Raw genomic sequence first — 13,451 nt, forward strand, 5'->3', positions numbered from 1 at the left:
ACTTTTCCGCGCACGTCTGTTCCGTTCAGAAATTACTACGATTATGAGCTATTTCGCCATACACGCACGAACAGTTCGCGCAAATGTTCGCCAAAAATCAAAATATTTTGATTTTTGGCGACCATTTGCGCGAACTGGCAAACACCACCATACACGACAGAAAAGGTCGCAGAAACGTGACATAACGGGAATGTTCGCGGAAATGTTCGCGTCGTGTATTTGACGCTTTAGATTCTTTTGGATTTTTAATTTTATATTTACTTTTATTCAAATAGCTCCCAACGTATCATGCAAAAATTTATCAACGATAGCTAGCGTAGAAAATTGAACAGCGGATGCGCTAGTTAGCCTATGACAATACCACGATAAATGATAAACGCTAGCGATCGGGTTTCACACGCTAGAATTTATTTCATAATACCGTATAACGGATTGCAAGCGTTTATCGTGTATCGTATGAGTTGGGGTGTCAAATATTTTTAGGTTATAGATATGGCGAGAAACCAAAAACCAATTGGTTGGCAATGATATGGTTATGGCTTTAGCGTTATGGTATGGCACCATTAACCGATTACATCAATTAGATTGGATTGTATTTTTAGCTCACAATAGATTTTCAACTGTCAAATTGGTTGCCAAAATATAGAAAATAAAGTAAATAACTGCGATGGATCAAATTTTATTGTTTTGTTTGAGCTCCAGTAATAGCGAAGGCGATGAAAAGATAGTACGAAGGCGGTTAAGAGATTGCAGTAACCTTTTGGACTTATCGAATAAACCGCAAGCATATCATTTATGTATTATATCTTTGTAACAAAAAATTATTGCATTTTCTTGAAGAGATTGCGCTTAGCTTAAGAAGCTTTTAGTTACTTTCTGGAGAAATTAAATTTGAAGCAAGCCGATACCAAAACGGGTGTCTCACCATGAATTCCGCGAATATTTCCTTTTGGCTTGGATTAGACTTGTTTGATTTCGATCTTTGTTAATAACAAAAGTCTTAAATTTGTTATTATATTTTACTTATTCATCTATTTTAACAATTTTTTTACATTTTCAATGAAATTTGTGTGTATACGATCGCCAATATGTGTTCGAATGAAAGTGAAACGGAACGTGTACGTTCAGTCACTCGTCACGTATGTTGCGATCCAAAATTACGATCAAAGTAGTACGTTCAAGTATGTCATAATCCGAATATCATCTTCTTACGTGGCGAATTATACGATTACGGTTATTACGATTTGGCCCCTGGTTATGGATAAGTCACCATTAATTGGCCCTTATGAAACCGTTGTCATATATGTAATTCAGGGTACATTGCAGCCTTATGCGGCAGTTACGAACGTGCGTACGAAAAACGTGTCAGCTGACACGACCTATCTTATGAGTGTGTAATGTAAACGAAAACTCACCGACGTGCAACGCCCGTACGTACGTAGCCCGGAACGTAGAAATCAAAACAATTTTGATTTTTTCCGTAAGAACGTGTCAGCTGATCGCTCTCTCGCTAGACAGAGTTGCATAGTAAACTTTTGTGCGCTAACTTTTGACCGTTTGCAGTTTTATGCAAAAACACCTAATTAAAGTTTGAAAAATTGTGAAAATAATTCGAAATAATTATGTAAAAGTGCAGATTATAAATATGTAAGTTATTTATATTTATTTAATATTAATTCCAGCCTTTTACAACATCAAAAATTAGATTGGAAAAAGTTGATGTTTCCTTAAGCATCCATGCAAAATGGTCAATGGCAACATTGCTTATCTGTAAACAATACACACACAAATATGTTATGTACATGTACACAGCCATACACATTGATTCCTACGGGCTTGAGGGTTCGGTCAAACGTGTTTCGTACGACAAATGTCCTTACGTACGGCACACGTCGGTCGGTAATTGCCGCTTTATTACCATCATTCTGATCTTGACGTCTCTCTTTGCTGTGTAATCATCTGGTATTTCACGTTTTTTTTTGCTGATAAACAACAAAATTTCCAAGAAATGTAAAAATCGCAAACAAAATGAATTGGAAGCAGTGAAAGACAAAAAGATTTTTCGCTCTTGGATTTGGGTGGTGGCAGAAAGTACTTGAAGTGTGGTATACATATAATCTTATCAAAACAAGTTCAAAAAGCGCGTTAAAATCATACTCTATTTCGAATAAATTACTAAAAATGTTGAATGTTCCCAATGAAGCTAAGGTAAGGAAATAACAAGACAAACTGGAATAAAAGTAAATAGTCAACATTTATGTTATCAAAAGTTGCATTCCTTATCTATTTTATCCATGGCTTAATTATTGAACCATGATTTTATCTATATTATATTGTAAATGGAACGATGACATGAATAATTGCCTACGACTGTGATATGTAAACTGGCGCCGCCACAACGACCTTTAATGTGACCTCTAAGTGGGCATGCTATCTTCAATAATAAGGCGGATAAAGCGTTGTTGTGATTTTGATGCGCGTCTAGTTTGCTCTTCTGTTCCGTTCCACCTCTCGCCCTAAATCGTGTATATTTTTAGCCTAGATAGCCGGTCAGTTGTTTTACGCTTTTGGAAATTCTTTTTTCAATGGCGATTTTTATCATTTTCCCACATTGTTTGGTTATCACAAGTGGATGTTAGATACAGTATTGCGCTATACAATGGCAACAAATATAGACACATTTGTACAATTACACTCGCTAATATTTTTAGAGGTCACTATTGCCAGAACCGTTAAGCTCTAAATATACTATAGTTAGCTAATTTGCAGAATTCGTTTGAAGAGCTCATCACCTACCCGTGGCGAATCCTGTTTCTTTAACAGCCGAGGCTCTGGCGACCCGAACACCTGATGGATATAGGGAGTGGGATGGCGGGATGGCCAGAGGGTTTCATGTTGTCATACCGAATCGTTCCCTAGATGGTTGGGCTAATCCCCAAGGCCTTCGGGAAGTGTCCTTATCGCTACAACAACAACAACAACAAAAACAGATTTTGGTTTAGGCCAAACTCGACATAATTTAAATAATGAATTAATAAAAAAATGTCTGCGATAAGACGCTCTTCAACCAAATTAAGAAGTAGCTCCCTTAGCATGGGGGTTTGAATGTGGGAATGCTCTGGCCATGGTGAGCTAAAAACTTAGCCCTACGTATTGAGATTGCGTCCCATTCTTAGAGTATATGTCCCGCCGTCTCCCCTGACTGATCACATAATAGACAGGTGACATTTGATTGTATACCCAATTTCTCCTTAGCAGAATTCGTTTGAAGAGATCATTACCTACCCGTGACAAATCCCGTTTCATTAACAGCCGAGGCTCTAGCGACCCCGAAATCCTGCAGAACTTAGGGAGTGGGAGGGCGGCATGGCCTAGAAAGTTTCATGTGGTCATACCAAATCGTTCCCGAGATGGTCGGCAAAGGAGCATCAACATCGATAATACCCAAGGCCTTCGCTACAACAACAACTACAACAACAATAGATTTTGGTTCATTAGGCCAAACTCAACATAAATTAAATAATGAATTTATGAAAAAAAAACCTGCGATAAGGTGCTCGACAATCATATTAAGAAGTAGCTCCCTTAGCATGAGGGTTTGAATGTGGGAATGCTCTGGCCATAGCGAGCTAAAAAACTTAGCCCTATGTATTGAGAATGCTTCGCATTCTATGAGTATATGTCCCGCCGTCTCCCCTGACTGATCACATACTAGGTAGGTGACATTTGATTGTATGCCCAATTTCTGCATCTGGCTGTTGAGTCTACAATGTCCAGTAAGAATAGCTGTTAGAATTCTTAGGTTATTTTTCGAAAAAACTACGATTGCCTATAACCGAAGAGGGAGAGAGAGGCCCTCCATCGGTGGAAGGTGCAGGTAGAAAACGATTTGAGTTCACTTTGTGCTGGCGCGATTTGTTGGACGGTTAAAATTGTTTGGAAGGTTGAATTAAATTAAAAAGAACAAGTAAGGAAGGTTAAGTTCGGGTGTAACCGAACATTACATACTCAGTTGAGAGCTATGGTGACAACATAAGGGAAAATAACCATGTAGGAAAATGAACCGAGGGAAACCCTGGAATGTGTTTGCATGACATGTGTATCAAATGAAAAGCATTAAAGAGTATTTTATGAGGGAGTGGGCCATAGTTCTATAGGTGGACGCCATTTAGGGATATAGTCATAAAGGTGGATCAGGTTGACTCTAGAATGCGTTTGTACGATATGGGTATCAAATGAAAGGTGTTAATGAGTATTTTAAAAGGGAGTAATCCTTAGTTCCACAGGTAGACGCCGTTTCGAGATATCGCCACAAAGGTGGACCAGGTGTGACCCTAGAATTTGTTTGTACAATATTGGTATCAACAGAAAGGTGTTAATGAGTATTTTAAAAGGGAGTGATGCTTAGTTCCACAGGTGGACGCCGTTTCGAGATATCGCCATAAAGGTGGACAAGGTGTGACCCTAGAATGCGTTTGTACGATATGGGTATCAAATTAAAGGTATTAATGAGGGTTTTAAAAGGGAGTGGTGGTTGTTGTATAGGTGGTCGCCTTTTCGAGATATCACCATAAAGGTGGACCAGGGGTGACTCTAGAATGCGTTTGTACGATATGGGTATCAAATGAAAGGTGTTAAAGAGTATTTTATGAGGGAGTGGGCCATAGTTCTATAGGTGGACGCCATTTAGGGACATAGCCATAAAGGTGGATCAGGGTTGACTCTAGAATGCGTTTGTACGATATGGGTATCAAATGAAAGGTGTTAATGAGTATTTTAAAAGGGAGTAATCCTTAGTTCCATAGGTGGACGCCGTTTCGAGATACCGCCATAAAGGTGGACCAGGGGTGACCCTAGAATTTGTTTGTACAATATGGGTATCAAAAGAAAGGTGTTAATGAGTATTTTAAAAGGGAGTGGGCCTTAGTTCTATAGGTGGACGCCGTTTCGAAATATCGCCATAAAGGTGGACCAGGGTGACTCTAGAATGTGTTTGTACGATATGGGTATCAAATTAAAGGTATTAATGAGAGTTTTAAAAGGGAGTGGTGGTAGTTGTATATGTGAAGGCGTTTTCCAGATTGCGACCAAAATGTGGACCAGGGTGACACAGAACATCATCTGTTGGATACCGCTAATTTATTTATATATGTAATACCTGCCAAGATTTTAAGGGTTTTTTATTTCGCCCTGCGGAACTTTTTCATTTTCTTCTACTTAATATGGTAGGTGTCACAACCATTTTATAAAGTTTTTTCTAAAGTTATATTTCGTGTCAATAAACCAATCCAATTACCTCACCATGTTTCATCCCTTTTTTCGTATTTGGTATAGAATTATGGCATTTTTTTCATTTTTCGTAATTTTCGATATCGAAAAAGTGGGCGTGGTCATTGTCGGATTTCGTTCATTTTTCATACCAAGATAAAGTGAGTTCAAGTAAGCACGTGAACTAAGTTCATTAAAGATATGTCGATTTTTGCTCAAGTTATCGTGTTAACGGCCATGCGGAAGGACAGACGAACGACTGTGTATAAAAACTGGGCGTGGCATAAACCGATTTCGCCCGTTTTCACAAAAAATAGTTAACATCATAAAATCTATGCCACTACCAAATTTCAAAAGGATTGGTTAATTTTTGTTCGACTTATGGCGTTAAAAGTATCCTAGACAAATTAAATGAAAAAGGGCGGAACCACGCCCATTTTGAAATTTTCTTTTATTTTTGTATTTTGTTGCACCATGTCATTACTGGAGTTGAATGTTGACATAATTTACTTATATACTGTAAAGATATTAAATTTTTTGTTAAAATTTTACTTTAAAAAACTTTTTTTTTAAAGTGGGCGTGGTCCTTCTCCGATTTTGCTAATTTTTATTAGGCGTACATATAGTAATAGGAGTAACGTCCCTGCCAAATTTCATCATGATATCTTCAACGACTGACAAATTACAGCTTGCAAAATTTTTAAATTACCTTCTTTTAAAAGTGGGCGGTGCCACGCCCATTGTCCAAAATTTTACTAATTTTCTATTCTGCGTCATAAATTCAACTCATCTACCAAGTTTCGTCGCTTTATCTGACTTTGGTATGGTATGTAGTACCAAATTTCATCAAGTTACCTTAAAATTTACTCAAGTTATCGTGTTAACGGCCATGCGGAAGGACAGACGGACGACTGTGTATAAAAACTGGGCGTGGCATCAACCGATTTCGCCCGTTTTCATAGAGAACAGTTAGCATCATAAAATCTATGCCCGTACCAAATTTCAAAAGGATTGGTTAATTTTTGTTCGACTTATGGCGTTAAAAGTATCCTAGACAAATTAAATGAAAAAGGGCGGAGCCACGCCCATTTTGAAATTTTCTTTTATTTCTGTATTTTGTTGCACCATGTCATTACTGGAGTTGAATGTTGACATAATTTACTTATATACTGTAAAGATATTAAATTTTTTGTTAAAATTTTACTTAAAAAAAAATTTTTTTTTAAAAGTGGGCGTGGTCCTTCTCCGATTTTGCTAATTTTTATTAGGCGTACATATAGTAATAGGAGTAACGTCCCTGCCAAATTTCATCATGATATCTTCAACGACTGACAAATTACAGCTTGCAAAAGTTATAAATTACCTTCTTTTAAAAGTGGGCGGTGCCACGCCCATTGTCCAAAATTTTACTAATTTTCTATTCTGCGTCATAAATTCAACTCATCTACCAAGTTTCGTCGCTTTATCTGTCTTTGGTAATGAATTATCGCACTTTTTCGGTTTTACGAAATTTTCGATATCGAAAAAGTGGGCGTGGTTATAGTCCGATATCGTTCATTTTAAATAGCGATCTGAGATGAGTGCTCAGGAACCTACGTACCAAATTTCATCAAGTTACCTCAAAATTTACTCAAGTTATCGTGTTAACGGACGGACGGACGGACGGACGGACGGACGGACATGGCTCAATCAAATTTTTTTTCGATCCTGATTATTTTGATATATGGAAGTCTATATCTATCTCGATTCCTTTATATATGTACAACCAACCGTTATCCAATCAAACTTAATATACTCTGTGAGCTCTGCTCAACTGAGTATAAAAATGTTCTGGTACGTTTACAAATTTAACATTGGGCTCTGGTAGACTTGATAGCTGTAACACATGCTATATACCCGAAACCCTTCTTGTAAAGTAACAAGTCTCAATTGAGCATTGATAAGAACGCAATGAACGCAAGGACTTCTAAAATGAACATTCATATGGCAGAGGGTAACCGAGCATACATGTTACTTGAACATTTTTTTTTTGGGAAACGACTTGCTCGACAAGACACGAGAAAACAATAGCACTCTTCACTCACATCACATATTATTCATAGGAACTATTCATATATGGGTATAACCAGGGCCCCGGAGAGGGGGGGGGGCAATTGCCCTGGAGCCCGGAAGGTTTTTGGGGGCCCGGCACGGCAAAGCAGTATTGACAGTACTCGAACTAGGATTTCATAGATACATACATATTTTGTTGCTACAAAAAATTGTTTTAAAATTGAAAATCACTAAACTAAAATCATAAGCATCCAATCAAATACTATGGGGCATAGTCATAGTCGAAATAAAATGTGATTTTAAGTTAGATAAACTTTAAATATTTTGCACACTTCCAGTCAGTGTGGCTGAAGGGGAGCGTTCTTTTAGTCTATTGTCTCGCGTGAAAAATTTTTTACGTTCTACTATGAGCCAAAATCGATTGACAAGCCTTGGAACATTGACGTTGGAGTCCAGCCTTGCTCCCAGCATTCGTTTTGAATCGGTAATTTCCATATTCGCAGACCAAAAAGCACGGAAGGTTTTCCTTGGCTGATTCAAGCTCTTCAAATGTACATATTTAGAAAAAGTTAATGTAAGCAAATCAAACAATGAAATCTAACATTTCATTTATGTAAGTGCTCCAGTAAATCTTATTTTATATGAAATAAAACTGACAATGTGAATTGAAAAATTTATGTTTGTTATGTTATTTTGTTTACTGGATTGAGTTTATCTTTTAGGGGGGCCCGTAAACTCGAACTGTCCCAGGGGCCCGGCTCGGCTCTCTGCGGCCCTGGGTATAACGCTCTTCACGTTATCTTATCGCACAGCATTGATGGTGTCAAACATTCAAATAAGTAAATACTTACATACATGTTAGGGTAGGACCTTCTCGTAAAGTTCAACCAAATAGCAGCTTTAATTCGCCTGTTGTTGTTGTTGTATTAACCATAAAGACACTTCCCAAAGGCCCTGGGGAGTATTATCGATGTTGATTGTCGTTTGCCGGATATAGATCCGGTAAGATATATATTTTGCTGGCAACCCATTGAGAGGGTTGCGCTACACAACCCCTTGAATCCCGTAATTTTCATGTCGAGAGGATTTTCGTCGGGACATTATATTGCAGTATTCTGGCTAAGGGTTAACACCTGGAATATAAAAGTAGCCCAGCTGTGTGGACGTTGGTTGAGGTTGAACTAGAAGATGAGTTTTACTAGAAGTTTGCTCAACGCCCAAACTGAAAAACCCTATCAACCAGGACTTATGTTATAAATAGCTCCGTACTCTCGTCAAATACAAGAAGCTTTCCCCTAACGGATTAGGGGGCTTAGAATATACCCGTGGCAGGTATGTCTGTCGTAAAAGGCGCCTAAAATACTAAATTGATTCAAGGGCATATGATGCTAAATGTTGCATACTTTCCTGCGCACTTGATACTGTTTTAAATATTTTCGGAGATGGAGTTTTAGCGTTAGCGAATGCTGGAATTTGGGGGCTGATTACTTTTCGGTATCGAATACTTTTTTCAAAATCTGTTACTTTTTCGGTTCGGTGATTAGTTTTAGAAATCTAGTTTGTTTTCAGAAAATTGTGCGTCCGAAACTGTTTGCTTTTCCTGGGCCTTCAGAATAAGACCGTTTCGATTGGAAATGCGATTAGAAAGCTGCAAATTACATACATATTTTTTTTCAAATGCGAAGACATTTTTATCGAATTCAGTTACATAATAAGGCCCCTGAAATGAGTCTAAAAATAGTTCCGAAATGGTCTCGTGGACCAATAGTTTCAAAATGATACTGAAATGGTTTAAAAATCAGCCATAATCCTGAAATGGTTTGGAAGCTATCGCCAAAAGGCTCGAAAATGACTCCCAAATACATACATAGTTCCAAATAATGCCGAAATGGTTTCAAAATTAAACAGCAATAGCTCCCTAATGCTTTCCAAACTATGCCGCAAATAGTTTGAAAAAGTCACGACTACAGTCCACAAAGGGTCCCGAAACGGACCTGAACGGAAACCCTAAGGACCCAAATAAACTTAATTTTGTTATGCAATTATCCCAAACAGGGGCCCCGAATCGCCTTGCTGCTGAGCTCCAATTTGCCTTAGGATATTACTCAAATTTAAAATTACTACAGATACATAATGTACCTCGACAAGTCAATACTTCGGAAGTATCTCTCTCAACTAAACTCAAAATGTTTGAGCCATTTTGTATACTTCTGATTTTCTCAGTTAGACCGCACAATTAAGTACTAAAAGCCCCGTCACATAAGCAGTGTTTCATATAGATGCGTTCAACTCAATCTTATACATTATGAGTAGATTGATTGCACGTATTTTTATGGAGAAGGGTTGAGCGATAATGGCGCCGTCTGACATGAAAAAGTAGCCAACTTGCAACTTTTGTTGCAAGCAAAGCATAAGAAGAAGAATTTGACATTTGCTTTTGCTAAGGGTGCTGGCACACTTTTTCAGTGAAATTATTTTTCCCACTCGTTGGTAACTTTTCTAATATTTTTCGTAGTTTAACAGATGATTAGGACACAAAATATGTTACAAAGTTTATTTCTTGTATAGAGTAAGAATGTTTATAACAGTGATTCGCAAAATTTTGTATGTGAATGCCCAAGGCGAAATAAAGTTCAATTGCCAAGTCTGAAGTTCCTTCATATTTACAAACGCAACATCTTGCGTGATTGTGGCGATGTTACTGGAATGCATATAAGATTGCGTTGAGTGCATCTATAAGAAAAACTTCATTGTGTCACGACCATAAGTAGAAGAGCTGTGAATAGGTCGCTGATATTAATAATAATGTGATAAGAATACCACCCAAAACATTTATTTATTCTTAAACACACTCATCATCATACATAACCTCACAATTGTCAGCACGCGCTATAGAGCGCACGTTATCCACATTGACGCGCTAAAATCAGTTATACAGTGGCAACATAATATTTTTATGGTAACCGAAGCTCAGTTCTGATATAGACCACAGAAGGAGTAGAGCGAGCTGCTCGCTATATAATCCAGTAGCCAGGGTTGTGCGCTGCTTTTTGGAGCCCGCCTCGTAAAGAAGAAACTAGAATCAAAATTTGGAAACCATTTTACGCTTAGATAGGAGGTTTTTTGGTGGCGATGCCGTTAAGTTCAGAGTTCGAGTGGAGTAGTCTTCCACGCCATATTTTGAAATGTATAACTCGTCCAGGTAAAAATCTGAAATATGCTAGTCTACGACAAAATTCGAATTGTGCTGATCTTTCACATATGAATCTCTAAAATGGTAGTCATCCACATTAGTTTAAAAGGAAAGGTTGACCTGAATTGAAAGGCAGGGTTAGTGGAAGAAGGAACAGGGTGGAACCAAAGTATAAAGCCAAAAGCGAAAGGAATCAAACCAGGATATATGGAACGGAAACGCGGAGGGGGGAAATGAAAAGAAATGGAGAGAAGTGCAAAAAGAAGCTGCGGATAAAATCAGAAAAGGATAAATAGAGGGAACAGAAGTAGAGAAAAAAGATGATTCGATACAATTACGTCCCTTAAAAATTTGATAGAAGTCCGTCAATATGTCACGCATGGACAAAGGTGGCACTTAACGCCATATACGTTAACAGGCATGCCCAGAACCCCCCTTTATTGTACGTTTGCACTCTTAATTGAATAATCTGGTAGATGTTCTTCATATTTAAAACGATGAATCGATGTTTTCCCATTTTAAAGGAAACAACCGATAGGTCTCTTTTTTACTGCTGAACGTTCGTATGAAAGTCGAAAGCTATTAGGTACATGGTTGAGTCTAAATTTAAAACCATTTACCGCTTTAAGCAATTTTTCAACCTCTTATACCAAATTGCAATCTTCTCAGTTTACTACTGCGTTCCTTAATTTTATTCGGCTAAACTCTTCATTTCATCATATATATTATTTCTAATTGCTGTTTTTATGTGTGTCCCTTTTTCGCTCTTATTTGGAATCCAAATCTATAAATAAAGTTTTGGTTGTAAAGAGTGAGCTTTGGGCAATTTTGTTCGTAGTGCTTTTGTTTAGCTATATTTTATTAAAATAATTTGTTTAAAATAAACGATTGTGAGCACACAAAGAAATCGATTTTTACTATGGCACTATTGTGAATTTTTGCACTGCATTACCGGAAGTTGCTACCATACGCCAGATGGCAGCGGAAGTTGTAAGTTTTAATTGATTGATAGAACAGCTGATTTCTGTTGATATTTGACAAGAGACTTTTATATTGGTTGCGCAAGATGCCCACGGGCGCGGCACGTTTCATTTATTAATAAATGCATTAGTACAATAAGAAAAGTAATGATTTTTTAGTACAAAAATAGTAATTTAAATATTGTAACGAATTTATGGAAACTCCACTTATTTTACACCTTCTACTAAAGTTCGTATCGCTAAATTGTTGAATAAATAACTCCAATATTCAATAATGCAAAATGGTCTTTATTAGGCCACTTTGAAAATACTTCACAATAACACTTCTACTTCGCAACTGATAGCGTGCTTAAATCAAACTGATTGCTGCTTACTCAGCTTTCGCTACTTTTATACTCTCTGCTGTCTCGTTCGCATACTTCTAGGCGTTTCTTCTTCTAGAATTTACTACTTAGCTACCAGCTATAAACTACAGATGCAGGTTTATAGCCTCTCGCATAGCCATATGCGCGTGTATATGTGAGTAATACTTCCACCGATGATTGCATACTTTTGTGAGTATCTCAGATATATGCATGTGTTTGTGCGTATCTCTCCGCTGCTTGTATGTACATATGTGTAGACATAATGATTGATTTATTTATGTACATACAAATGACTGCTTAGTATCGGCTTAGGGATGATAGTATCCCTTAGTGTTGCTAATATTCGTCACAATATTTTAACACATATCAAGGAACATTATTAGAGAAAAAGTAAATAAAAATAAAAATGTAAATAGAACAATCTAACAAGAAAATACATAAGGTCTTAGAAAGCACATCTCAGGGTAAAAAGAAGAACTTAACTGAATTTCAACTTAACTGAAAAAAAGTCTAAAACCTCAAAATTGATTAAAAAAACCCCAAAAGTTTAAAAATCGAAATATAGAAGCATTTGGAGAGCACTGCTTCTTAAACAGAACTAAAAAGTTTAAAAAGTCTAAAGCTTCAAACTTGTGGACACTTCTGAAAAAAAAAAAAAAACAAAACCAAAAAGATTAAACTTACTACTTATTTTCAAGAACACCGCTATAACCGCTACAACCTAAATTTTAAATTAAATAGCATTGCATACATCCCGATTACTCTACGCTGGCACTAGGAAGCTTTCCCACGTATGAAAAAGTAGCCGAAGCTCATACTGTAACGCATCACTCATCCTGGTAAGTGTATCGCCGTTCAGATGGTGCCTTCGCACTTTAAATACGTTAACAGTGTCAGATACAACTGGCAAAATCCTTGCATTGGTGTCATTCGTCTGCTACCCATCTCTCACTCCATTTGTGCAGTCAATAGATGCAGATAAATTAATTTAATTAGATTATATATTAATTACTATATATAGGTATAAGCTAGGCTTAGTATAAGCTGTAAGAAATAAATAAATTAAATTAAATTAAACCAAATTTGCTTGGGTCATATATGTAGTACAAAAAAGTCTCAGATTAAGACTCAAACTTTTAACCATGTAAGCATGTACGTGGATTAAATACAAAGTTAACTCTCCTTTTATTAAATTTTAACTTAATGTTAGTTACTATTCGCCCTCACTGCGTACTGAAAAGAGCGAATCGTTAAATAATGCCAATATAATTTGTGTTGTAGTACGATTGCGTTAGTCCAATACAGTTTTTCATAATCAAAATGGGACAGTCAATTTTAACAGTACTAAAGGCTGAAAGCTTGGTATAGAAATAAAAGAAGAAAGGCCAAGTATATATACTTAATTGAAAAATTAATCTGAAATATTGAAATTGTTCTTAAACAAAGCCAACAAATTTAAAAAATCTAATATTAGAAACATGCAGACGCTTCTGGTTTTAAAACAAAACTAACAATTTTAAACCTACTTAAAACCGAACGAGAGACTGTATAATTTTTCTTTTTTAACAGCTTGTGTATTAGACTGGGTCGAAT

The 13,451-nt window shown here is 36.8% G+C and overlaps 1 protein-coding gene across 1 annotated transcript in view; it reads left to right on the forward strand.

Moving 5' to 3' along the window:
* Nucleotides 1-1,997: 1,997 nt before the first annotated feature.
* UGP (UDP-glucose pyrophosphorylase) overlaps nt 1,998-13,451 on the forward strand; it is a 65,813-nt gene continuing 54,359 nt past the window's right edge. Inside the window, exon 1 of the mRNA XM_067787598.1 lies at nt 1,998-2,208. Within this exon, the coding sequence (XP_067643699.1) occupies nt 2,182-2,208 (27 nt within the window). The 5' untranslated portion in view covers nt 1,998-2,181. The remainder of the gene's footprint in view (nt 2,209-13,451) is intronic.

The sequence above is a fragment of the Eurosta solidaginis genome, chromosome 5 (genome assembly GCF_040869045.1).
Source record: "Eurosta solidaginis isolate ZX-2024a chromosome 5, ASM4086904v1, whole genome shotgun sequence".
In the NCBI taxonomy this organism is placed as follows: domain Eukaryota; kingdom Metazoa; phylum Arthropoda; class Insecta; order Diptera; family Tephritidae; genus Eurosta; species Eurosta solidaginis.